This window comes from Gouania willdenowi, chromosome 4, assembly GCF_900634775.1.
Source record: "Gouania willdenowi chromosome 4, fGouWil2.1, whole genome shotgun sequence".
Lineage (NCBI taxonomy): Eukaryota > Metazoa > Chordata > Actinopteri > Blenniiformes > Gobiesocidae > Gouania > Gouania willdenowi.
The window spans coordinates 17,514,082-17,539,953 of NC_041047.1; the positions used below are offsets into that span (position 1 = coordinate 17,514,082).

The window sequence follows — 25,872 nt, forward strand, 5'->3', positions numbered from 1 at the left end:
TTGTTTCCTGATAATATTGTCTTTTTTCCCATATACCAGGGAGACTATAAATATGAATATTAAATTTATGATACATAAACAATGCTGTATATATATATATATATATATATATATATATATATATATATATATATATATATATATATATATATATATATATATATATACACGCTTGTATATACCTTATATATTCAGACTTTCATATAAATGTATTTAATTTCATAAACGGTTTGCCATATATATCTTCTATTTATTTATTTTTTATAATGCTGTTTATGAAACTGTGCAAATTTCCCCTTGTGGGACTAATAAAGGGTTTATCTTTATCTTTAAATTAAAAAAAAAAAACAAGCAAATTTACACACAAATGCAGAAGTGGATGCCTATTTATTGGGGAAAAAATAAACAGTTGACTAAAAGTTTAAAAACGTATCCTCACATTAAACACGTGTTGTGTTTCGTGGAGGGAGAAGAAGCAGTAGTAAATGTGTGGCTTTATGAATGTGGGCGTGTCCCAGTGAGCACAGCACAGGTCCAATATTTTCGCAAGAAAACAACCCCAACACGACAAAAAAAGAGCCAGAACAGCCCCTTTCCTCTACTGCAGCAGACACTCTCCATCCGTCCGGGGTTTTATTTTTGAGTTTTCTGCGTCACATAGCCCCCCCTTCCCTTCCCTTCCCCAGGCTGGAGGAATGTGGAGACGGTGAGCTTTAAAAATAGCATCCTGTGCTGTGACAAGAGCCGCCATCACCACCACCGCACTGAGCTGTGCTGCCACAAGCCGGAGTCATGGCTGCAGACCTCGGAGAGCTGCTGGTCCCCTACATGCCCACCATCAGGGTCCCCAGGACGGGAGACAGGGTCTTCAAGAGCGAGTGTGCCTTTTCCTTCGACTCTCCCGTAAGCGCGCTCTCCCTCCTCTTTCTCACACACACACACACACACACACACACACCCCTTCATAGGAAACGCACAGAGGCTTGTTTTAGGGACCGACGGTCTGTATTTCTATGGCTATCCTGAGCAGCCATTCTTCCTCTGAACGTGCTCGTAAACAATGCAAGAAATGGTGTTTACGTTTGAGCACAGGGGCGTGGAGGGGATTCCCTTTGTGCAGTTTAACCATTAACACACACACACACACACACACCCACACACACACACACACACACACACACACACACACACACACACACACACACACACACACACACACACACACCTACCTGTCTCAGCTCTATTCCATCGTGTATTCATGACCTGCATCCAATTTACAAAAAAAAAAAAAACAAGTCAGACTATTGAATTTTGTTCACCCTCACTACTGTATGTGTGCCTGCAATGAAACAAATGTCACACATGTCAAAACTCAAGGCCCCGGGGGCCAAATCCGGCCCTTTAAAGCATTCAATTAGGCCAGCAGCAGAAAGCAAATAAGTCTCACTGTGTAAAGTACCAACTAATCTTCAAAATAATACAGAAATTCAATGAAACTCCACAATATCAGCAGGCCTCACATTTTCCCCATCCTTATAGAATTATGTTTAATAAGAATGCATTGGATTTTATATAGCGCTTTATCATAGACACGAAGCTCTTTACAGAATAAAGGCATTATTCTTTGACTCCACACTTTGTGGTGGTAAGCTACTATTGTAGCCACAGCTGCCCCAGGGGCAGACTGATGGAAGCGAGGCTGCCATAGTGTGCCATCGGTCCCTCCGACCACAACAAACACTCACTCACACATACTACATTCATACTATTCACACAACGACAGTCATTTTTAATCTAAAAAATGATGAAAGAACTAATTATTTTCTAAATTCAGCCATTTTCCACAAAATATTCCCAAATTACACAAAGTTGGTCGCAAAAAAACCAAATAAATTGCAAGTGAAGATCTGAAATATGTCACCGATTGCTTTAATGTTATCAATGCCGTACATATTTCACCATTTATTTATACGTGAAAAAAATAAATAAAAATTACGTGAAAGTGGAAACTAGATCACAATAATGATTAAATTACTAATTTCCCGCATTATGTCAATCATCTTGATCAATTATCTAACCAATACCATTGAGTTTGAAATGATACATTTTACATGCCACGCTGCATATCATGGAACATAGGTGCAACCGTAGTTTATTAGTACTTTTTTTTATTCTCACAAACTGTTTATCATATACTCTATATATATTATATTTTTTCATATAATGCTGAAAATTAAAACGGAATGACATTAATTTACAAATCTCTTTGCTCAGGTATTTATAAGTTGTAGTAATTTAGATATGAAAGTGCAGATAAACTTAATTGCTTTAATTTTCTCAGATAAAAAGGTTAAAATTCTAACCTCAAGCTCACTTGATACCAAACGACCATTTCTGGGCCTTGATAATAAAGGAGTTTGAAGTTTTTGTATGTGTTGCTATGACACAGATTAAAGCCATGTTGATGGCTTTTCTGCAATGACAGCCTACTTTCTGAAATTCAAAGTGTTTTTAAAGGTGACTCAGCTGTCTGGAGTTCATCATGTCGGTCTGAGGACTGGGTTATTTCTGTCGTGCTCTGTTGAGGCTCAGATGTCACGCTTGGCCACTTGCAGGTTTATCATGAAGGTTTATAGGACCATCAGTGATCATTGAGTTAATTTTTACTGTATGATCAGCACACGCTAATAGCAGAAAGCTGTTTTGGTCTCAAGACATTCAACTGAACCGCCAGTGGCTTCTTTATATACAGCCAGTTTAACCAGTTTGAACCTGACTTAAAATGATTAGAGTTTGTGTTGTCTTTAACAATGAGTTTGTGGAAAAATAGATGAAGTGATATATAACCACATCTGTATCAAAAGTGTCAGTAAACATTAGACGGTTTTTGTCTTTTTGAAAAAAAAAAAAAAAAAAAAAAAAACGAGCTAATTTTGTGATTATTTCTCTAAAACTAAATTTTCAATTATCGGTGTGTGGGACTGATTATATGTAATAATAGATAAATAATAAATGCGTTTTTTGATAGTGTGCCTTAAGAATTTAGTGTAGTTTACAAATTTATTAATGCTAAATATGTTTGATCAATTAATCAACTAACTTTCTTTTTCAATCTCTGTCCATCCATTCATCCATCCAGATTCTTATAGTTTATATTGCGTTGAAAAGGTCATACCCAGAGTAAAGCATGTTTAGTTTTCCACCTGCATTTTTTTTAATGTAATTTTTCCTGTCCATAAATATCGTATTGTTATCGCCTCGTCTATTGTGTCTATCATGAACTCAGTGTATCATCCCACCCCTCATATCAGAAATCCAAAAGTTTATTTTGCCAAGTACAGTTTTAGAAAACAGCACAGGGAATTTGACTCAGTACTCGGTGTGCAGAACAGAAAAAACAAAACACAAGCCAGTAACAGTAATAATAATAATGATAGGTATAAAGGATAGATAGAGGATCAGGATAAATTATTTCTTTTTTTACTTTTATCTTTTTTAAAAGATAAAAATGGAAAATAAAAATATATAAATAAATAAACATATATACAGTATATATTGTAGTTTGGAGGTTGAGGATGATTCTGGTTGAATCATTGTGACCTGGACGACTGAGAACCTTCACAGATATCAACTTTACCTGCATTATTATTATTATTAACATGTCAATAAATAATTGTTTCTCTCTGCAGATTGTATTTCAATATAGAAAATAAAACCTGGCATCAGTCTATGATTCTCTAAAGTGCTTGTTGAAGCATAGATGAGAGATAGAGATAGAACTACATTATTTTTCACCATATACTTCATGTCATTTAGCAGTTAGTTACACATTATTTCATCCATCCCTAAGACTTTTGTGCTTATCCCATTCAGGGTTGTGATGTGCTGTAGAATATATTAGTTTATATACCGTAATACATCCTTAGAATCATTTTACATGAAGAAATACAGGATTATTTGGGCTTTTAAAGGCTTCCTGACATGTTTTTGCTTGTTTTCCAGTCCCCGCTTCTCAGTTTACTGTTTGTTTTGATGCGCAGGAGTCGGAAGGCGGCCTCTATGTGTGTATGAACACATTCCTGGGCTTTGGACGAGAACATGTGGAGAGACATTATCGCAAAACGGGACAGAGTGTTTACATGCACCTCAAACGGCATGTCAAAGAGGTAAGATCACAGAATCAAAATGACCCCCGGTTCACTGAGAACCTTCATAGATAAGATCACACTTGTCTGACACTTAACTGTTTTGTTGATGTTCTGAGCTTTATTTTTATGCAAGTTTGCAATTTATCAGCACCTCGCACTTTGAAGCGAGGCTGCTAAAGTGCACCATCGGCCCCTCTGACCACCACCAACCCTCACTCACACACTACATTCAAACTAGGCAATGTGGGTGAAGTGCCTTGCCCAAGGACACAATGACAGATACCAATGGGGTGACTGTACTCCACTGTGACACCTGGAATCTCCCATCCAACTACTAACCAGGCCCAGACCTGCTTAGCTTCTGAGATCTAAAGAGATCAAGCAATCACAGAATGGTATGGCCTGTGAGATAATACTAGTCATTGAATAATTGATTAATAATTTATAATTGCAGTTAATTTCAAAAGCAAACATAGGAATCATAAAATACAGTAACTTTACATTTAAATGGAACACTGGGATCAGAACAACTACACTATCAAGGGAATGGACAGGATGCTGTAGGGAAAAGAAAAGGACATTTTCTTTAGGAAATGCTAAAATACTAGTTATTGCATCTTTTTTACCATGTTAAATACAGTGCTGTGGGCTCAATTCCTAATGTAAACATGAATATGTTTCATTCCTCATCGAGTTAGAGTTACTTTCTACTATTTACAGCATTTGATCTCTTAGAATCTCTTCCATATTAAAGTAAAATTGGTACTGTGACTGAAATATCCTGCACCAAACTGAAAATCAAATTGAATCGCGAATCAAATGGAATTGGGCCTCTTGTGAATCTAATCGATTTGGGAAATCATTCTGAATAGATACGCGGCTCTAATTTTGACCCAAATGTTTAATTGCCTGGGATTTCTTGCATCACCTTTGGCCTGTACTAATTAGTTGTAGGAGTTGTATGTACACACTCAATAATTAGGTACTTTGACTCTCTAATATTTATATCATAAAATCAAGACAGGTTATGTCCTAATCAGATAACCTGCCAATGCAGAGCTAACCTAAAGGTAGTTTAGAAGCTGTAATTACCCAAACATTCATGTTTCTGGACTGTAGGAGGAAAACTGCAGTACCAGGACTAAACACATCCATTCAGATGTAACTAAAACACCACTATCTGTTAAAGAAAGTCCTGTTAATGTTGTGCAGCTCTACATTGGCATAGTTGTGTGAATCTAAGCAAACCAGGGTTGATGGTGAACAACAGAGGTTGAGCTCTAATCTGTCTCAGATCTGCTCTGTGGGTGTAAAGAGCTGCTATTTCCATGCCTGGATCTGAGCACAAACAGCTGCTCACATTTTGCAGGCTTCTGTGTCTGTTTTAACCCCATGTATCCACTTGGACTGGAGTGTGTCAACACGCTCTGTCTGTGAGCAGGACGCCATCAGCCCAACCCAGTCACGACAGTGAAGGAACTATCTGGTGGCAGTACGAGTGGTCACCGCTGCTTATGGAGGAGAATGACACAAGATCAACAACGCGACAGGGCCAATGGCCAGAATGTCACTCACAAGTGCTGCCAATGTTATCTGCTCAAGTCGGCAAATCAATCCAATCATTCTTTCATTTCAACCAGACTGAGGCTGGGGGTTTTCCCTTAGCTTCGTAACCTGACCTGGCAACATAAACAGCTTTTTGGACACTGACAACCTTTCTTAATCTAACATTAAAACCCCCCCTTCTCCTGAAATTTACAAAAATTATGATTCAAGGTGTAAGAAAGGTTAAAAAGTAAAGAATGTGACAAGGGTTCTTTGCGTGTTTTGAATTAATCTGTTGAAACCATTTTTTCCATATTTTTTCTACAGAAAGCTACAGGAGCTGCAGCAGGCGCCATCCCCAGGAGAAGGAATGGAAAGGTCTTTCTAGGTAGGTTATAGAAAGGAGTGGCAGATGCTCCTATACATGTCTTCAAATCACATATACTGTATATAAAACCTGTGCTTTCAATAGAATTATGCAGAGACCGTTCTTCTTATGTTACAACCCCTTAGGTCTAGGAGCAAAGGAGTGTAACACAACCAGTTGGACTGGTGTAAAAACCAAACAATTTATTTATAATTTAACAAATGGAGTAATTTAAATCAAATAAACAGTCATTAAACGCTTTGGCAAAAACTCAACTAAAAACAACAAACAAAAAGTAACAACTAAGAAAATCACAAGGTCTATATAAAAGTGTTCAAATAAAAAATGCACCGCAAAAGGCAAGTGGATCACAAAAAGTTCTAACAATCCAAAACCCTATCTTAGCACTTAACAACCACACACACACGAATCTCAGAATATAACAGCACACGAGGCAAACTGCTAGTCAGTCGCTAGTCAGCTCTACAGCAATTTAAAAAGTACTCCTAAAAAGTAAAAATTCAGTATTGTTGGCTTTTAATATAACAAACACAATATGTAAAATAATAAATAAATACATTATAAAAAGTAAAAAAAAAAAAAAAAATGATTGAAAGTTATAATTTGGACACTGCATTATTGTAATGTGTGTTCAAATTAAAATAAACACGAGTGAATGTATGCATTTCTGTTCCTGTGATGAACTAAACACCATTACTCCCAGATGAAAGTGGACTGGTTTGTGTACTGGGTTACGCACAGTGTTATTGTTCACTACTCTATATAAACTACTGTCGCCCACCAGCTGCCTCTGGACCGGCCTTTACCCAAAGTGTTGGAATTTTCCCATGATGGGCCCTTTCCAGCATTGACTCCACTTCCTCCTCCTCCTCCTGTTCTCTAAATATAGCTTATTTATTTGTATCTGTGGTTGGTAACTGTTCTATATTGAAGCCTGCTCCGTCCCACCATCCCTCCTCCTCCTCCTCTTCGTCGGGGTAGGGTTGTGTGTTAGAGTCCAGGCTTCAGCTGCCACCACCTGTCATCCCCCCCCCCCCCCCCCCACCCACCGAGCTGACACACTTCTTCCTCATACATCCTACTCACCTCACAAGACTTTGTACGTATTCAGTTTATAGTCTTCAGAGCAGAGATTTGTTAATTGTATTAAACCATCTCTGTCAACATCAAACTCTGCCTTTGATCCACTTCACTGTCATTCAATCAGGTTCTTTCAGCCAAACATTGTTCCTATGCCATCGCCCTCCAAAGCTGTCCAGTGAGCTAATCAAACTGTTAGCATCTGACGTCACGGTAGCATGAAGTCATTATGCCCAGTAACGTCAGAAATAAGTCATGAGTCATGAGCACAACAGAGTACACAGCTCTGATTGGACAGATGCTTTTTAGTTTTATTTTTTATTTTTTATTGATGAGTCAGGTTTGACACCAGGTCAGTCAGTGAGATCAGAACAGAAAATACTGGACATTCACAGTCAGGAAAAATATATTCATCCCTCTTTCTTTATTTCAGTTTTTACCTTTTGTAATGACCTGGCTTGAAATTAATTAAAATCAAACATTGAAATTAACAAATGAAATAGTTGGTCTGGATTAGACCAAATTAAGTTCAATTCCATCAAACTAAACCAAATTGTGCCGAATTTGACCGAATTACACCAAATTCCATTAATTAAACCAGATTAGGCCACATTCCATTGGATTAAACTAGAATATTTGCATTTTATTTCCTTAAGAAAATGCAAGTGAGGATGCAGTTGCTGACCGATGTCGCAAATGACCTCTTTAGGATTTCCTTTGTTTTTTTTTTGTTGTATTGGAAATGCATTCAAACCTAAAAAGCAATGACTTTTATTGATTTAATTGTTTATTTTTTTTATATATTTCAATAAATTGAATGTATAATCAGTCATTTCAACTGAATGTACAGTATTTATTAAATAAATAGTTAATTAATCCTTACAGTTTTGGTTGAAATAAAATGTGGGTAATGGCTGAGATAAATGACAATTTTTATCCTTCTTCTGACTTTGTAAATTGAAAAAAAAAAAAAGTAAAAATTTAGATAACTTAGTAAATGCAATTAAAGCATAGTTAACCAGGATTTATTTGACTTTTATATTGGGATCATGGTTTCTCTTAAATTTATAATAGATTTATAAATTACTTAGGAGAAGAGGGGAGGAGTTTTGAGCAAACTCATTCTTACAGGGATTGGTTTGGCTACCCTTTTCTTTTTTGTTAATATTGATGAAATGAGGTTGCAGATATGTTGGATGCAGATGTCCTCTTCATCCACGTCCTAAAGCTGCTTCTGTGGGTTTAGATCTTGTGAATGTTAAAAGCGATTGGAATACAGTAAACTTATTCCCTGTTTCAAGAAACCAGTTTGAGATCATTTGAGCTAAACCTCTATGTCAACACTATCTTTAGCATATGTTTTTGCAGCTGCCTCACTCTTTACTTCTTCCCTCAAAGAATTAGAGCTAAACCGTGATTTTAACGGCGAGGACTATGAGTATGAGGATGAGGCCAAGCTCGTCATTTTCCCAGACCACTTCGAGATCCCCTTACCAAATATTGAGGAGCTGCCCGCTCTGGTCAGTGAGTCAGTGTTGCACGGCTGTGTTTCTGTGCATGCTGATGGGGAAGGTGCACCTCGTCGTTCCCTGGTGGCAGGACAGAATGGGTCAAATGATATAGCATGAAAATTAGTTTTGAGCAATTTTTGAAGATTGGAATATTTTATAATTCAAAAACAATGAAGTGTATATAAGAGGTTTATGAGATAATTTACTCACTTACACAATGGTGAGTATAAAACATTTCCAGGGAACTACAAGATGCACAGTATGGTGACTTTGACGATGGTTTGTGTGTTGCTTTTATGTTTTTTTTTTTTTTTTACATTATAGTCAATTGTTTCTGTTAATCAGATGTTGAATATTGATTTTGGAAACTTTAATGCATTAATACTTTGATAAAAATGTAATTCTAATAAAGATATTGTGGTGCTATGTTAAAAAAAGCCTTTTTTAAAATTATTTATTGTACACCCAGTGAGTGTTTATGAAGCCAGAAAAAAGATAACATTTTTACACAAAAAGGCACACACACCCAGATTATACATGTTAAGCAGCACCTGATCATTTTTCTGTACATAACTAAAAATTGAATTGGACACTTTTGCAATTTTTTTTGGCAAGTTATTGACCCCTCACTGTAAGAAAATGAAATAAATGATCATACATCTATTATTTACATGCAATTTACGTGCGTTTTTAAAGCCACAGCAGCTTTTATTTGAGTAACTAAAGTATTAGTAGTTTTTCTCCCTGTCTAACGAATCAGGACACAAGCTGTTGCACAAATAACATTTTCTCACTTGAATCTTGCATTGAGTCTTCTTGCAATTTCTTACAAAAATGAAGATCTTTCTTAAACTTCCCGTCATAAACTATTTGCAAACAATGTTCAGGTGACCATTGCCTGCGATGCAGTGCTCAACGCTTCGTCAGCGTACAAGAAACAGGAGCCAGAGTCCTGGGAAGAGGAGATCCAGGTTTCCAAACATGCCAGGAGCCTCAGACAGCTGGACAATGATGTCAGGATCCCACCAAAGTAAGACCATCATTGTTTACAGGAGGATGAATGGTTTTAATTGGTGTTTTTTAGTCCTAATAATACATTTGACTTAAAAGTGATTTTCCAGAGACTGAAAGACACTTTAAAAGGTCGGTTAATATAACAACAGCAATACAGTGATGAAAACATAGAAATAAAAAAAAAAGAACAGCAGTAAAAAGGCAAGGAATAGGCATAAACAAGTGGATGAGTATGTGTTAAAAACAGAGTGAAACAGGTGTGTTTTAAGAAGTGAATATAACATATTAGGATTATTAACTTTTTAAATGTACCTCCTTGAAGAATATATTACATTTTCATTGTGTCCACTCCTCAGTAAGAAATACTGATTTTGTTTTACAAAGAATTGCACTTTAACTCTGCAAAAATCCAAATATTCTCCTAAACCAATATTTAACCTGACTTTTTGCTTCAACATCCCAGTGCTCACATATTCCTATGATTTTCTTTTCTTTCTTTTTTTTTATTTTTTTTTACCAGTGGTTGGAAGTGCCAGAAGTGTGAAATGAGAGAAAATCTGTGGCTAAACCTGACAGATGGAGCAGTGCTCTGTGGGAAGTGGTTCTTTGATGGGAGCGGAGGCAACGGCCACGCCCTGGAGCACTTCAGAGAGACCAAATACCCTTTGGCTGTCAAACTGGATACCATCACCCCAGACGGAGCAGGTGTGGGACACATGTTGAGATTATCTCATGTGGTGCATGAATGCAGACGGATGTTTCAGATTTCAAAACAGAAAACATCTTTTTTTTCAAGGTTTAAGGAACAACCACACCTTTTGATAAGGAGACAAGTGCACAAAAACAACAACAAAAAGCAAGATTTTAGACAGGGTTATCTGGAGCAAGGAAAACATTTTTTACTTCGTTTGTTCTGCTTTTCTTTTGCAATCTTTCTAAGATGAAATCTAATGACTACATACAGATAAATGTTAGTTGTTAGATTTATGCAAATATTTAAACATTTTGAAACATTTAAATGTTTAAATGTATACATTTCCATCATTACTAAGGCTTACGATAGTAATTAGGGCTGGGCGATATGGTCCAAAACTCGATATTTTTTTCTCAAAATGGTGAAATACGATATTGATCTCGATATTTTAAACTCCGTAAAGTCTGACCAGAGATACAATCTTAGTTTAAATTTGCTGATGAAAAATGCAACACAGGCACATTTATTAACAAACAGTTGCACAATATGTGACACTTTTGTCTTTTTGTCCTCTAATGCTGCGTTCACACCGAATGCGTCTTCTGCGGTACAAAGCGTTCCGCAGGTTTTGCAGGATCAAAAACTGTCCCCATTTGCTTCATATGCGTGTTTGAAGCAAAGCACCGCCCACCAGCGACACATCCAACTGGGTGAGTTTCACTGCCTGCTGAAGCGAGGAGCTGCACTCCTTTTTCTCCTCTCACAAACATAAACCACCAGTGTAAAAAGCCTGTGTGATTAGCAGCTAATGCTATTCTAGCTCAGTGCTACAGAGAGAACTTTTACCTGCTACTACCACCTCCTTGCTGATTCTCCTCCACGCCAAATCCTTCCTAGTCCGGTCCTGTTGACTTTGTATGTAATCTGGTCACACAAACATTTCATGACGCACCCGGTGTGAACGTAACATAAGGGACAGCACGTGTGAGTGAGTTCTATAGTGTGGTTTGTTTAGGGGTAGGTCTGCATTAGGACGCATTCGGCAATCCATCTAACTGTGCTTTTCATGCTCTCCTGAGAAGTAATGAAAGCAGCGACTCCTAAAAAGAGTATTCTAATACACAATAAGCTATAAAATATATATCTGACAAATATGGAATAAATGTAAATGACACAGTTTGACTGTACTCTATGAATAATATTAAATAATTGTGTGATGTGATTTTTACTGTGATTATATAAATAAAAACAAGTAAAGAAAAAAGAAAAAATCTCGATATAGGCAATATTGTCATTTTCTATATTGCCAAAATAGAGAACTTGATATATCTTGAATCTCGATATATTGCCCAGCCCTAATAGAAGAAAAATAATCATTTTATTTGTCATTGCACAAGAAAAGCACAACAAATGTTTTGAAAATAGTAGCTCTCATTCATGGTGCAAGGCAGTGTAGAAAAAATAGAGCAAAATGTAGAAAAAACAGTGCAAAATTCACTGAAATAATGTCATTATTGCAGTAATCACTGTTTTTGACCCATGATGTACAATTCAAATATTTAGAAGATTTATTTTAAGTATTATTTATATCCTAACTTTGGTTTAGAGACTATGTGGGTTTATTATGATTTCAGATGTCTACTCATTTGAGGAGGAAGAAGCAGTGTTGGACCCCCAGGTATCAGAGCACTTGTCACATTTTGGCATTGACATGCTACAAATGCAGAAAAGGGTGAGTGTATCTGAATCTAAGTTCTGAATCTAAACGCATCCCTACTACGTGCCAAGCTAATGTAAACGTAAACGTACAGTTGGTATATCAGACATGAATAAGTCTTTACACACTTTTCTGTTTCTTCTTCAGACAGAAAACGGGCACCACATAGATAACAACACCCGAACACGGGTCAGTGAATGGGAGGTGATCCAGGAGTCGGGCATGAAGCTGAAGGCGGTTTACGGTTCAGGTTACACGGGTGTCAAAAATCTGGGAAACAGCTGCTACCTTGGAACAGTAATGCAGGTCCTCTTCAGTATCCCAGACTTCCAGAGGATGTGAGTTGTGTACTCTTCGATTTGAACATGTGGTTTAATGTGGTTCGGCCTCATTTTCTAAATTCATAAAGCATCAACTATTCTTTACGTAATTCTTTAAGTGTCAAAACAGTAACAGCAGTAATCACATTATAAAAAATGATGAATATAATTTATGAATATTCAAAAAAGGCCTTTTTTAATTGTTAAATCATAATTTGATTATCATGTAATGCAATAAGCTTTATTAGAGAAAGGTGGATACCTACATTTTACATTGATCAGAACGTGTACACAAACTTTTACTGAGTCATCCATGCTCATACATGACCTGCATCAACTGTGGAACATTCAGAGAATGTTTACACAATTTTACAACCCAGCAGGATTTCCATTGAAAACTTTTAAATTCACGTTATCTCAAAATTAGGGGCCTAATGATCCTTATAGGAGAGGAAATCATCTGAGGGATATTTAATTCCCTTCTTTAGGAATCCCAAAAGGTACAGGGATTATACATTTAATTGCACTACACTTTATATGTGCAGGTACATGACCTTTCAAGCCCTTTAATTCTAAATCCCTGCAGGTTAATATAGAGTGAGCACAGGCTTGCAATAATGTACAGGAGTGTATTTAAGAAACTTATCTTTCATTTTTCCGGAAGTGCAAATTGTAAGTTTAGGTGCTGATTTTGAAAGAATAGGCCTGGATTAAAACCTCTGCCTTAACAAACTATAAAAAAAAAATCTCTTGGTTCACGCCTGAACTGTGCAGTTCATTTAAGTTCTTGCACACCAAACTCTCGTCTTTATAAGCCTTGCATTAAGCACTTATACCAGTATGTTTCCTAATACTGAGTGTACATAAATGAATGTATGCAGTGTAAAAAAATGAATGTATGTCAGTAGACCCAGTAGAAGTATTTGTTTACATGAGCTTTGTGTTTGTTTTCTCATCTTCTCCCATGTGATGTGTAACGTGTGTGTGTTGATTTTCAGGTATGTGGGTAACCTTCAGAGAATATTTGACTATTCACCTCTTGACCCCACTGGAGACTTTGCTACACAAATGTAAGTGAACCCACTGTTACATAGTGACACTGACCGAGCATAATTATTAGTATCGTCATCACTAATTTATATTAACTATGGTAATTCGTTTTGTTAAAATTAGTTGGTTTTTTTTATGCAATAGTAAGTGTTTAAATCAATGATGAAAGATATCGCCATTGCCAAGCAGGTAATGAATATGGGTGCTTATTTTATGATTTGAGGCATTCATCTAGATGTTTGTATGGTATGGATAATGGTTATAATTGGTGTAATGAAAAAACTTTACTCTTTGACTAAAGAACCTGAAGAATCCCTCCAAAAAAATTGTTTGGCATGTTTCAAATTAGTCTATTCTTTATTTGTATTTTCATTTTTCTTTTATGTTTTAATTTTTTACTGTGTTAAATTCTCTTTCTCTTACTGATTTGTTTAACTCCCTATTCTTCTATAAGCACTTACTATAAGATCTGTGCATGATTTAATGTCACAGCATCAATGTTACTGTGTTAAATAAATGGCAAATCAAAATAAAACGAGTGCCCACTGCCATCAAGTTGTTTCTGAAACAAATAACCCAAACAAGACGCTAATTCACTTGTCGGTGTTTTTGTCCTGCAGGGCTAAACTGGGACACGGGCTGCTCTCAGGCCTGTACTCCAAACCACCCATGAAATCTGAGCTCATTGAACAGGTGATGAAAGAAGAACACAAGGTATTAAACGGGGTATGTCCAGCTCCAAAACCAGGTGCAATAGAAACAGAATGAGACTTCTCTTTGATGATTTTAACTCCTGAAAAAAAATCTTTGTATTGAATCAGATCTCCTGTTAAATTATTAGGCCTGACATTTTCAGATTTGTTTTGTTGGTGATTTTTTTATCTGTCTTCATCTCCATCACATCACATCACTTTTCTTTTAAACAAATCAGCTTCATGCCTATTAATGTGTGTGTGTGTGTGTGTATGAGACACAGTATGCAAATTAAAGGCCCTTAAGTAATTCCTATAATTAAGCCTCTTAAAAAATGAACAAAATTCATTATTTTCATTAAAATCTTGGTAAAGGTAACAGATATCAAGGTTTTATTAGCACTGCAAGTAAAAAAATTGGATCATGTCATTTAAAAGTTTTGGGATTCTTTTAAACTGTGCACTATGGTCCATAAGTCCCTTTATAAGAACCGCAGCCTAAAACTATCTGTAAGATTCTCCAGTAGTCTCCTGTCTCACCTTTCTTCTTCTAAAATCGTGTGAGCGATGATGCACAGCCAGTGTTTGTGACATCCCTGGTTTTTCATTGCAGCACCAGCAGAAAGGCGTCTCTCCTCGTATGTTGAAGGCGTTGGTGAGCCGAGGACACCCAGAGTTTTGCTCCAACAGACAACAAGATGCACACGAGTTCCTTCTGCACATTATCAACCTGGTAGAGGTCAGTTCATCTCAGCAATAGTGTTCTACAAAGCACAGTCGGTGAACTTTATAATGGTAGAACCTCAAAATTTGGTTTTATTTACAAATATTTCCAACAATTAAACAACAAACATTAAAATTCAATATGAAGTCGCACTAGATTGCCATGTTTTGCAGTGTAGACCAAGGTTGGACCAAGCAGCTGATCAAGTTTAGGAACACCACCACCATTTATTAGACTCGTGTGTTTGATCGTTAAAGAAAATATATGTATATCTGGAGAACACCCACACAGGGATAACTTTGTCACAGAAAGAAAAGCAAATGCTGGGTCATGCTAGAACTGGAATGTGATACTAACCTGATTTTTGACTTAAACCAATGCTTTGGTAAAATCAAAGGACGTTTGATTGCAACAAATTATTAATTGTGGCATTGCAACAGAAAAAAAGAAGTGATCTAATTAAGACAGTTGTGGAAGCAACTGTTGAGATATTAGGAATTAATGAAATATTTGCAGAACTTATTTATAAAATGGTAAACCCTTGCAATAATGATGTACTCCAGTACAGTAGGTGGCGATATGCACCTATTAAAGGTGCAGTCCGCAACTTTCAGATCCCTCTCTCCCCCTCCCTCCCCGCCGCTCTCTTGCCCTGCCTCCAAACTTTCCAAAGTCCCTCCCTCAGAAGAGCTACCAAGCTAACGTTAGTCTGACAGAAACATCACAGTAATATAACATGCACTGTTAAAGTAAAGCATATTACTGCAGCGCTTCTCTCTCTCAATGTGCACACACCTCAGCAGCAGCAGCAGCAACAGCACAGTGTCACTTACAACAGCCCACACGGAGGCTGCTGCGCACACAAACAACACATGCACTACAGAGTTCTAGTGTTACAATTACAAATCAAACACAATGTAAATCAAGCAGCAGTAATTACCTTTCAAGCATAAAAGTCACCAATTCCATCTTCTACTCCTCCACACCATAAACTGTCAAAAAAGACGGTGCTCTAGCTCCGGGAAAGGGGCGGGGCCTGTGAGCAACAGCTGTCAGACAGCCCATCAAACACAATCCTGGCTCTGATTGGTTCTTTTTGCTCGGTCGCGGTGCATTCTGGCAATCTGCCAAAGGCTGCAGGAGCAGCAGGAGAGCCTGACATAGTGACAGCTTTAGCAAATATGACAAAAAGTCACTTTTATAAGAGTTGCAGACTGCACCTTTAAAGTTGGTTGCAACATGCCATTAACCAAGAAATAACCACAAGGATGTTTATGGGTGTAGTTGCAATGCTGACAAAAGTGCAGGAAATGGGCAGGGCAAAACTTAATCTTTCACAATAATAGTCCTGGAAGGCCAATGCTTAACATTTACATGATCCCACAGCGCGTTGCAGAACCACAGCGCTGTCAGTATAGCATTTAATATTCATTACCCTACAGCAGAATTTTGCATTTAGCTTATTAAACATTAAGAAACATTTTGAGCGGGATTTGACATGTTCATGTTTGACGTGTTAGCCCTCTGGTGACACGTTGCTTTCTATGTTTCCAGTTTGCGCTGATGTTTTGTGCTATACAGTCAGTGGGTCCTCTAAAATGTTTTTCATGGCCGGGGTATTTATAGTTCTCTCTCTGCTATCACTTACACACGGTGCGCAGATAATGGTTCCTATTCTGCCTGTGCCAGGATACATGCCCTGACAAGGCCCGAACACTTCCTCCAGCATGAGATAGGAAGAAAATGTAACGTTCAAACTCTATCATTTTGCTTTACTTTCATTTTTGGAAATAATTGGTGGCCCCATGCTTTAATTCTACACGTTTGCACAATATTATTCCACTTATCTTCTCAATTCACCTTTTTAATCCGTCTGCAAACTTTATTCAATCATTAGTACATCAACAATCAGACTGAAGCACCACTAGCATCAGCCCTCATACTTGTCTGCTGGCAAATTTATAACTTGTGTATTTCTGTAGCGTCTCAGAATAGGTTGACAGGGTTACAAACAGGCTGCGAGCAGGCAAAGTGCTGTGGTCAGCAGTGATGGCAGCATTTCTCACCATCTAAAAAAAAAAAAAACAAACACAAATTTAACTTCAACCTGTTTGGTTGCAGCGATACGACTCCCTCTGTAATAGCAGTTATTGTGCTAAATACTGACAGAGCGAGCAAATGTAGCAGCTGCTAAACTGAAGCGTGTAAATGTCTGTATTAGGAGACTTGGGTCAAACAGCAAGTGCGATACAGTCCTGTCTGGTCATTTAATAGCAGTAAAGTTTGTCCAAATGGTTAATTATAACTGAATGTTGGGAAGCTCTTTCATTTTTAGGAAATGTTAACATTGAATTTATGTCAATTATGTGGAGATGGTTTATTTGCTTTTCCTTCTATTCATTTTTTTAAGCTAAATTCAAATGAACTACAAGGTATTGAGAAAGTGAATACATTTAAAAGCAAAAGCAAAAAGAGAGAAAAGAGTGTTTAACTCAACAGTTTAAAGCTGCAGTATGTAGAATCCTCTCTCCGCTTCGTTTCGAAAGTGAAACTTATCCTCCCTTACCGGTGTCTTTTGTGAACGTTCGTCCCCGCCACAATCTCTCACAGGCGGCTGTGATCGCAGCTGCTGCTCAGGGGAGAGTGACAACCACCTCTTCACATCCAAACTGTAAAATTATGACTGACTTCAGTCGAGTAGCCAATATTTTGCCCACATTTTTTTTGTTCTTTTTCTGTTACAATTCAGGGCCCTCCTTTGTTCAATGTTAAAATCAACTAGTCACCAACTCAGAAATAAAACAACTTTATTGGAATCAACTGCTTCATTTTTCAAGTGGAATCCAGTTTTGAAACTCAGGTAGACGCTGCAAAATCCCTTTAGGTGGGAATTTAAATCAATAGCTCGACATTAGCTCTTACAATTGTTACTCTTTTTTATTTATTTTATTAGAAATGAGGTGGGTTTAATCATTCTGCGAGGAGTTTGCATGTTTTCTCTGATCCATTGGTGTTCATTGTGTACTTTGTTAAAGGTTTACACCCTGCATTGTATCTGTACGTTGCCAGTCATGTTAATGGTGCTCTCAGTGGATTTATACTATGTTTTGATGAGCTGATCAGCATGAGGGAGTAAAGGCGCATAATGCTGTAGTTTGTGCTCCTTTTTGAAATGCCCTAAACTTCTGCTTATTCTGCAGAGAAACAGTGCAGGCTCAGAAAATCCAAGTGACGCCTTCCGCTTCCTGGTGGAGGAGCGAGTTCAGTGCTGCCAGAGTCGCAGGGTTCGCTACACTCAGCGGGTGGATTATGGCATCCAGGTGCCAACGCCATTCGAAGCTGCTACGAACAGAGGTAAAGGAGCCTGACTACACACACGCACGCACGCACGCACACACATCAGAATGAGAGAGAGCAGTATACGTTTACTTTTAGATGGACCTGTTAATGTGTTGAAACAAATAAAGAAATATGCAGTTTACACTATGCAGAAAGGAATACACAAGACATATTTAATAATTTACAAAATATATAAAAAATTTAATTAGAATACAATGAACAATGTACATTAAACCTATGATAGAGTTATGAAATGTGGTGGATAATAAATTATGTGGTGGATAATAAATTAAGAAATATGCAGTTTACACTATGCAGAAAGGAATACACAAGACATATTTAATAATTTACAAAATATATAAAAAATTTAATTAGAATACAATGAACAATGTACATTAAACCTATGATAGAGTTATGAAATGTGGTGGATAATAAATTATGTACAAACAGATTTTTTCGCAGCAGGACAGGTAAAATTCAATTAATATTTAACAGGAAAAATGAATGAATAATATTGCACATGATAACAAGTCATGTAGAGATAACAATCATTCTTATCTACAACCATCACACACGTCCTCAAACTTGACTGCCAGTGGTTTTTCTATTTGAAATTCCTCTTAACTTTGACTATTTACATTGTCCATGGTGATTTTAAAATCCTTGTTTTAATGTTGCCAGAGGAGCTGCTGACCTATGAGGCCAAGCGAAAAGAAGCCGAGGAGAACATGCGAGCTCCTCCTGAACCAGTGAGGGCACGGATTCCCTTCACTGCTTGTCTGCAGGCCTTCACAGAGCCCGAAAATGTGCCTGATTTCTGGAGCTCAGCGCTGCAGGCCAAGTCAGCCGGGGTCAAGTAAGCAAGGCCTCATTCTTAATTGGTTACAAATGGCTATTTTGAACCCTCAAAGCTTTATTGTATATATATTAACTTTGAAACTTGCATTGATTTTTAATTGGAGAAAAAACACAAGAGCTGTACATACCTAATTTTTACTTGTTTTATCTTAACGGTGTTGTTTCCTCCACAGAACTTGTCGTTTTGCCTCCTTCCCAGAGTACCTTATAGTCCAGATTAAGAAGTTTACGTTCGGAGTTGACTGGGTGCCTAAAAAACTTGGTAAATATCATCCCACTTGACCCAATCAGTTTCAAATGTCTGTCTTTGATTTCAACAGTTTTTGACTGTTTTTTTAAGTTTGTAGTTTTGTAAATGTCCTACAGGGGGTGCTGTCAAACTACTTTTTACAATGCACATACAGCTGATGGTTAAAAATCCAGCACACATATATTTATATAGCTGCAGGCTTTGGACAAAATCTTAAAGCTTTTTTTCATGGACTAATGATAAAAATGTTTTAATGCAGCCGATGAAGCTGGAAACGTTCTTATTACGAGTGCTTTTTCATGGAATCAACTCTCAAAATTATTATACATTAACTTATCATCTACTGATTATTTCCTATAGCTGTGTAAACTGGTGCGCAGTAAAAATAAACCATTTTAAAATGGATTTATTAAAGGATTTTTAGTGGTTTGTTGTGATTATTGTCTGCGACCTGCTGGTGTGGATGTGATTTCCAAATGTATTTATTTGACCTTTATTCAACCAGATAAGTCATTGAGAACAAGTTCTCATTTGTAAATGTGTTAAAATGCGCACAGACTGACTAAAAGCAAAGATCTGTCCATCATTAAAGATGAATGATGCATCAGAGACACAGATGTAGGCTTTAGTTAACTGTTTATTGCCTGTTGTCTCACAGATGTTGCCATAGACGTCCCAGACTTTCTGGACCTGAACCGGCTCCGAGCTGCAGGCCTGCAGGCCAGTGAGGAGGAGCTGCCGGACATAATGCCTCCTATTGTGTTACCTGAAGATACCAGAGGTATGTCGGTGTGTCCATTAGCCTTTAAAACACAAAGTAAACTAGTTTGGTGTGATCATTCTCTTCTATGATCGTCTGACACTTGTTGTGTTGTCAGTAATAGAGTTTTATTCAATTATTTCTTACAATTTAATGTGAACTACATGTAAAGAAAGAAAATTGTGCTTGATTTAAATGTGGATGCATTCATTGCAAAGTCACCCGGTACATTGGTTTCACACCTCTTATGGTCTGTTTATCCGTCTGTTCATATCCAACTTTGTCCTGAGAAATCTGAGGAAATCGAAGGCGGCCAAGCATGATACTTGGCTGTGAAGATGAGTTGGTCGTGGGATTTGCACGTTTTGCTTTGAGCAGGTGTTTAATCCTAATCGTGTCATGTCCGTACATTTCTCTGTTTTTTTTTTTTTTTTTTTTTTTTCAAGGTGTAGTGTGTCGCTTTACCTTAGGTTTTCTCATACTTTCTTTAAATGAATTATCAAACAGTGTAGTTTGGGAGACTATAGGTGTTTAACATAAAGTTAAATTGATAAGTGTGTTGGGTGTGCATTGTTAAAAGTTGCTTTTTTATACTTTTTTAGCTTGTATTAAAATGATGCATGAAATTGTCTGCGTTATGGTTTTCTACTTAAAGTGGTACAAGTTATTTCCTCAGGGTAAAATAAATAATTTCCTATAGGACAAAGTATGCTTGTTTAATTGCAGGTAGAGTTGTTGTGCTCAATTCATTTTTAAGCCTGAGGGGCTCTAATGATCTCATGTGCTGCCGTTGTAATGTACTTTATTGAACCCTGGAAAAAAGAGGCTTCTGTTGACGAAACAAAGTTACCTCTCGTGGAAAATATTGAGTATTTGACTCTTTGTTTTGGTAACATTTTAAGTTTGAATGAGTTAAATCTAGCATTTTGTCTTCTTTTTCAAAGCACACTAACTTTTTTCCTCCCTCCTCTTGTTTTGTCTCCTTGTCTTTGTCTCCTGTGAGTACATTTTCAGCTCCTCCTGCTGTAAAGTTGAGCCACATCAAGTTATTCGTGTTCTTCTTAATATTTTAGCAGACGTGTAGCAAAGTGTGGGTGCCGTGCACCACTCCAAGCTTGAAACAGAAAACTAGCACAACGCCTGAAGAGCAAAGAAACGTCTGAGAGGAGCTCCTTTTTGTTTTACATATTCACAAACCTTGTCAGATTGATGCAGTGGTTTCACCGACTGTGCTTTGGTGCAGGGCAGTTGGGGGACAGTTTGGACTGGTTTGACTTTTCAAGAATGAACAGCGTGTTCACTGCCTTCTTTCATGGACCTCCAAAAGTTACTGAATTTTTTTTTTGTGCAGGCGCTTCTTAAGGCTGCAGTATGCAGTAGCACAATGCTTAAACATGAAATACTTTCTACTGTTTCCAAATCAGAGCTTCTTTTCCTGTTCATCCATATGTTAGATGATGAGTAAATGGAAATGACGTCAATGGAGAAAAGGTGCAGTTTTTATGATGTTCTTCTTTTTACTTTATAATCATGTGGTGTTGGAGTGTTTGCAATCTGGGATTAACATTACCACCTGCTAACAGGCTAAAGGAAGGCTGATTGCCTCCTTGTTGTAGTAATTTGAAATTAAAAGAAGCTGTTTTTTGTTTTTGTTTTTTTTTTTTTCAGGCATCCATCGACTCCATTTGAGCACAAAATATGACCACAGTTGCTCTACCATGTTTTATTTATTCCCGTGTTGTGAAAAAGTGTGCTAGATTAGTCCTGTTAGTTTATTACTGGCCTCATTAGAGTTGCTGAACACGCCACAAATGTGTTGTCTAGAATTGCGTGTTTATGCAGAAACAGAAGGGATTATCGAAACACATTCCCGATTAATAACACATGCATAATTCATTGGTTTTGCTGAGATTTGTGTAATTTTACTGTTGTCCCAATTGAGAAAAGGGAAGAATAGGTAATTTGGTAGATTTTTGTCCAGACTAAATTTTTTTCTGTCCTAATGTCTTTTTTTCTTTTATTTGCAGATAACTCCATGAGTTCCATAGACTGTGAGTATGATCATTTATAGTCAGTCTATATACTGTAGATATAGATATTTAACAGCTCACATGGATGGGATTACCGTAGATAAATGTATTACAAGTGGATGTTGGTGATTAATGGTGGCACTGGCAGGCTTACTGCGTACACCTGAGCAGGTGCAGCAGCTGTTCTCAGCTTCCTAACAAACTTTACTTTATCCATGTGGCTCTGCTTGTTTTCGTCAGACTCATTATTCTCCTCGATAAACCATGTTTCAGTAATGATTCGTCCCTGGGGCTGAGTCTCCTCTGGTCTCTTTGTTTAATGAGTCCCAAAGAGGGAGTCTCCTCAGATCTGTTTAATATTGAAGGGTCACCGTAGTGTTGAATCAGCAACTGTGTGCTTTAGTAATTGATGTTGGTCTGTTGTCCTTCGCAGCCCCCGAAATAGACGAGGCGGCAGCAATGCAGTTGGCAGAAATGGGCTTTCCGCTGGAGGCGTGCAGAAAGGCGGTGTACTATACAGGCAACATGGGCCCTGAGATGGCCTTTAACTGGATCATCGCTCATATGGAGGAGCCCGGTAAGATAAAAGCACATGCTTTGTTTCACAGGTAGTGAATATTTGGTCAATGACACCCCCCCACCTCCCAACTTGATTTGATTAGAATCAAACTGTCATCGTACCCCCACTTCAGATTATTCAGATATTAATAATAATATCAATATTTTATTTAATTTAGTTAAAACAATGTAATTTTTAATTTTAATTTAATTTTTTTCCTTCATTTTAATTTAATTTTTTTTCTTCATTTTAATTTTAGTTTAAATTTTTTTTTACTCCTTATGTTAAGTGTCGTATAATGATACATTTCACAAAATTGTTTTTTAATGTAATGCATTTGATAGTTGTCCACACTTTCTCAATTTTTAACTCGTTAAGTGTTGCACAGGTAGTGAATATTTGGTCAATGACCCCCCAATTTGATTTTATTAGAATCAAATTGTCATCGCACCCCCACTTCAGATATGTTAATATCAATATTTTATCTAATTTTAGTTTAAAAAATGTTTTTATTCCTTTTAAATTTAAATTTAAATTTAAATTTTTAACTCGTGATGTTTAAGTGTCTCATAATGAAACATTTCACAAAATTGTTCTTCAGTGTAATGGATTTGGTCGTCGTCCCCACATTATTTGGAATTAAGACAGAAACAGTTAACTCACTGACGCTAACATGACACGTCACACATAAAAGGCATGCAAGTGTTGCTTCACTGGGTTATTCAGACAGAATGGGAGCTCTAAGTTAGCATCACATCACTTTTCATGCTCCTCTGTCATGCAGTGACGTACTGGAGCTTTGCAGCCGTCAGCCTGGGTTGTCTCTTTGTGCACTGCGGGTGTGCGCTACTGTCCCTAGAAATGCTATCGGAGCTGAACTGTTCTCCTGTCTCAGCAGCAGAGACTGTAGAGCTATTCCCTGGAGGTGACGACTCGTGTCACTTTAATTTCCCCTGCTGGTTGTAAAGGGCCTCAACAGTGGTGAAAAAATTAGGGCAGTCCTCTGGCTGTTGGCTTTTAAACACTGCCATGGTAGAGCGGGTTCAATACCATCAGCAAAACACAATCTATTCTAAAGGAGACTATAGGACTGAACCTTCAGCTGCATCTGTAGTTTTTGGAATCTGTCTACTTTATGTATATGCATGGGTGGACTGGCACAAAAATTAAGTCCTGGCATTTTGCGTCCCGACCACCCCACTACATTATCAGCGGACACCATTTAGAAGCCATTATTAAGTCAGTGATGCTCAACATGTGGCTTTTTATGTCTTAATTTTAACTGATCAAAATAGAACATAAATCTGTTCTTAAAGGGCAACTGATGAGATACCTTGGTGTCAGCTATTTATAAATGAAATTGACAAAGTTTGGAAACTGCGGTTGTCAGATTCTGAGCATGTACTTACTGTATATGACTGGTATTTATATATGTATGAATTCTCATTGTTGTACTGATATGACTTGTATTTTTTATGTATGAATTGACATTTATTTTTGTCAATTATTGAAATATTATTGTATTTTATCTGTCTCTTATCTGTTTTGATCTGTATGACCTTTAACCCCAGGAAGATTAGCTGGCTGTAAAGCAGCTAATGGGGATCCTAATAAACTAAACAAATTTTTTATTATCATTCCCCAGAAAATATTAAAAGGGGAAAAGTCCTCCTTTGGTCATTTTGCAACGTTTTGCAACATTTTTACACCGTTTGACACTTTTTCAGACTTAAGCTATCTTTTGCTAATAAATTCCCCTTTTTTCAAATTTTTTGTCCATTTTTATACGTTCTTTTTGACACTTTTATTCAATTTTTGTCCTTTTTTAATTTTTGTTGGCCACTTTTCACCCAAATAAGCTAACTTTTTCCCAATAAATACCAGTTGTTTCTTTTTTTTCCTACATTTTGCCTCATTTTGTGCCACATTTTTGCTCTTTTTCACTATTGTCACATTTTGCTCATTATAGCTACCCTTTGCCATTATAGACCACCTGGTTCCTCTTTATTTGCCCATTTTTGGCCACTCTTGACTGCTTTTGGCCCATTTTAGTCACTTTTCACTCTTTTCTTGCCACATATTTGCCACTTTTGGACCATTTCGGTCACTTATACCATGTCTTCCTCCACTCGTTTGTCAAATAATCCGTATGTTGTCATTTTAGAGAGTGCTACATTCGATTTAGTCCTGGAAAACCTTAAGTTTAATTATATTTAAATACTACAAATATGATCTGTCTCCCTTTCCTCCTTTAAAAATGAACAGTGCAACACTGAGGCTTTATGAAAAAAGGCTTTCTGGCTGACTAAATGCAAATAAGCTGTGAATAGGACACCACTGGGAGCATAGTATGCATTTCTAGTGGTGGCAGTAGCTGTAATGAAGGCTCTTTTTATATCCAACAGTGGAGTAATTACCACAGGAGTGTCCTTGTTTCTCGGTTGAAGGTCATTTTACTTCCATTCAAATGACTAAAAGCACACAGAGAGCAAAGCTTGGCTTCTATAATAGACAGGCTTTGTTACACGTGTTACTGGAGAGTTTAAAACGACATGATGCGTTCTTAACTGGAGTCTTGGCCTGCAGGACTCACTTTGGCATAAAAAGACTCTTTAATCCAAATTTGATGAACATGACCCAGTTATAAATAGCTTGTAGTGTCTTCACAAAGAAACTTCTGTTTCCTCTAATATGCACTCTATGGTGCCGAAGCGATCCTTCTATTCTAAACTTGCTGACTCATGTCACAACTCTAGCTGCAGGTTATTAGTTAAACCATTACAGGCAGACACACAGTTAATCCTTTAGTTAATGGAATTTATGAATGACCAAAAGAATATAGAGACACTCTTCTTTGCATTGCTATATCTTCTACACCAGTGGTTCCCAAACAGGGGTACGTGTACCCCTAGGGGTACAGGAGCACGTTGCAGTGGGTACTCGGAAAGATTTAAGAATTAATTTGAATTTATTTTTTTCATTTTTCTTTACAAATTCACCACAAACTAACAGTACTATTGGTCAATAAAATACTATATTTTCTCGTCATTTATTGAAACAGGAACTTTTTAAGCTGTATAAGCCATTTTATCACACTTTTGACAATAGTAGACAATAAATAGCTACATTTTACATATCTGACCGTATTTACGAAGTATAGAAGTAAATACATTGTTGGTTTGTTAAAAAAAAA

The 25,872-nt window shown here is 37.1% G+C and overlaps 1 protein-coding gene across 2 annotated transcripts in view; it reads left to right on the plus strand.

Annotated features, from left to right (window-relative positions):
• The first annotated feature begins 593 nt into the window (after positions 1-593).
• The window catches only part of usp13 (ubiquitin specific peptidase 13), a 33,117-nt gene continuing 7,838 nt past the window's right edge, over positions 594-25,872 (plus strand). The window contains exons 1-17 of one of the 2 annotated variants that reach the window (XM_028444527.1): positions 594-903; positions 4,041-4,166; positions 6,021-6,081; positions 8,560-8,681; positions 9,560-9,702; positions 10,207-10,391; positions 12,015-12,112; positions 12,245-12,435; positions 13,416-13,487; positions 14,088-14,181; positions 14,773-14,898; positions 18,084-18,237; positions 18,904-19,078; positions 19,254-19,342; positions 19,989-20,111; positions 22,118-22,141; positions 22,554-22,697. In XM_028444527.1, coding sequence (XP_028300328.1) covers positions 793-903; positions 4,041-4,166; positions 6,021-6,081; positions 8,560-8,681; positions 9,560-9,702; positions 10,207-10,391; positions 12,015-12,112; positions 12,245-12,435; positions 13,416-13,487; positions 14,088-14,181; positions 14,773-14,898; positions 18,084-18,237; positions 18,904-19,078; positions 19,254-19,342; positions 19,989-20,111; positions 22,118-22,141; positions 22,554-22,697 — 2,038 coding nt within the window. In that variant the 5' untranslated portion in view covers positions 594-792. Of the gene's footprint in view, positions 904-4,040; positions 4,167-6,020; positions 6,082-8,559; positions 8,682-9,559; positions 9,703-10,206; positions 10,392-12,014; positions 12,113-12,244; positions 12,436-13,415; positions 13,488-14,087; positions 14,194-14,772; positions 14,899-18,083; positions 18,238-18,903; positions 19,079-19,253; positions 19,343-19,988; positions 20,112-22,117; positions 22,142-22,553; positions 22,698-25,872 lie in introns of both variants that reach the window. The other variant, XM_028444525.1, reaches the window with a different exon arrangement.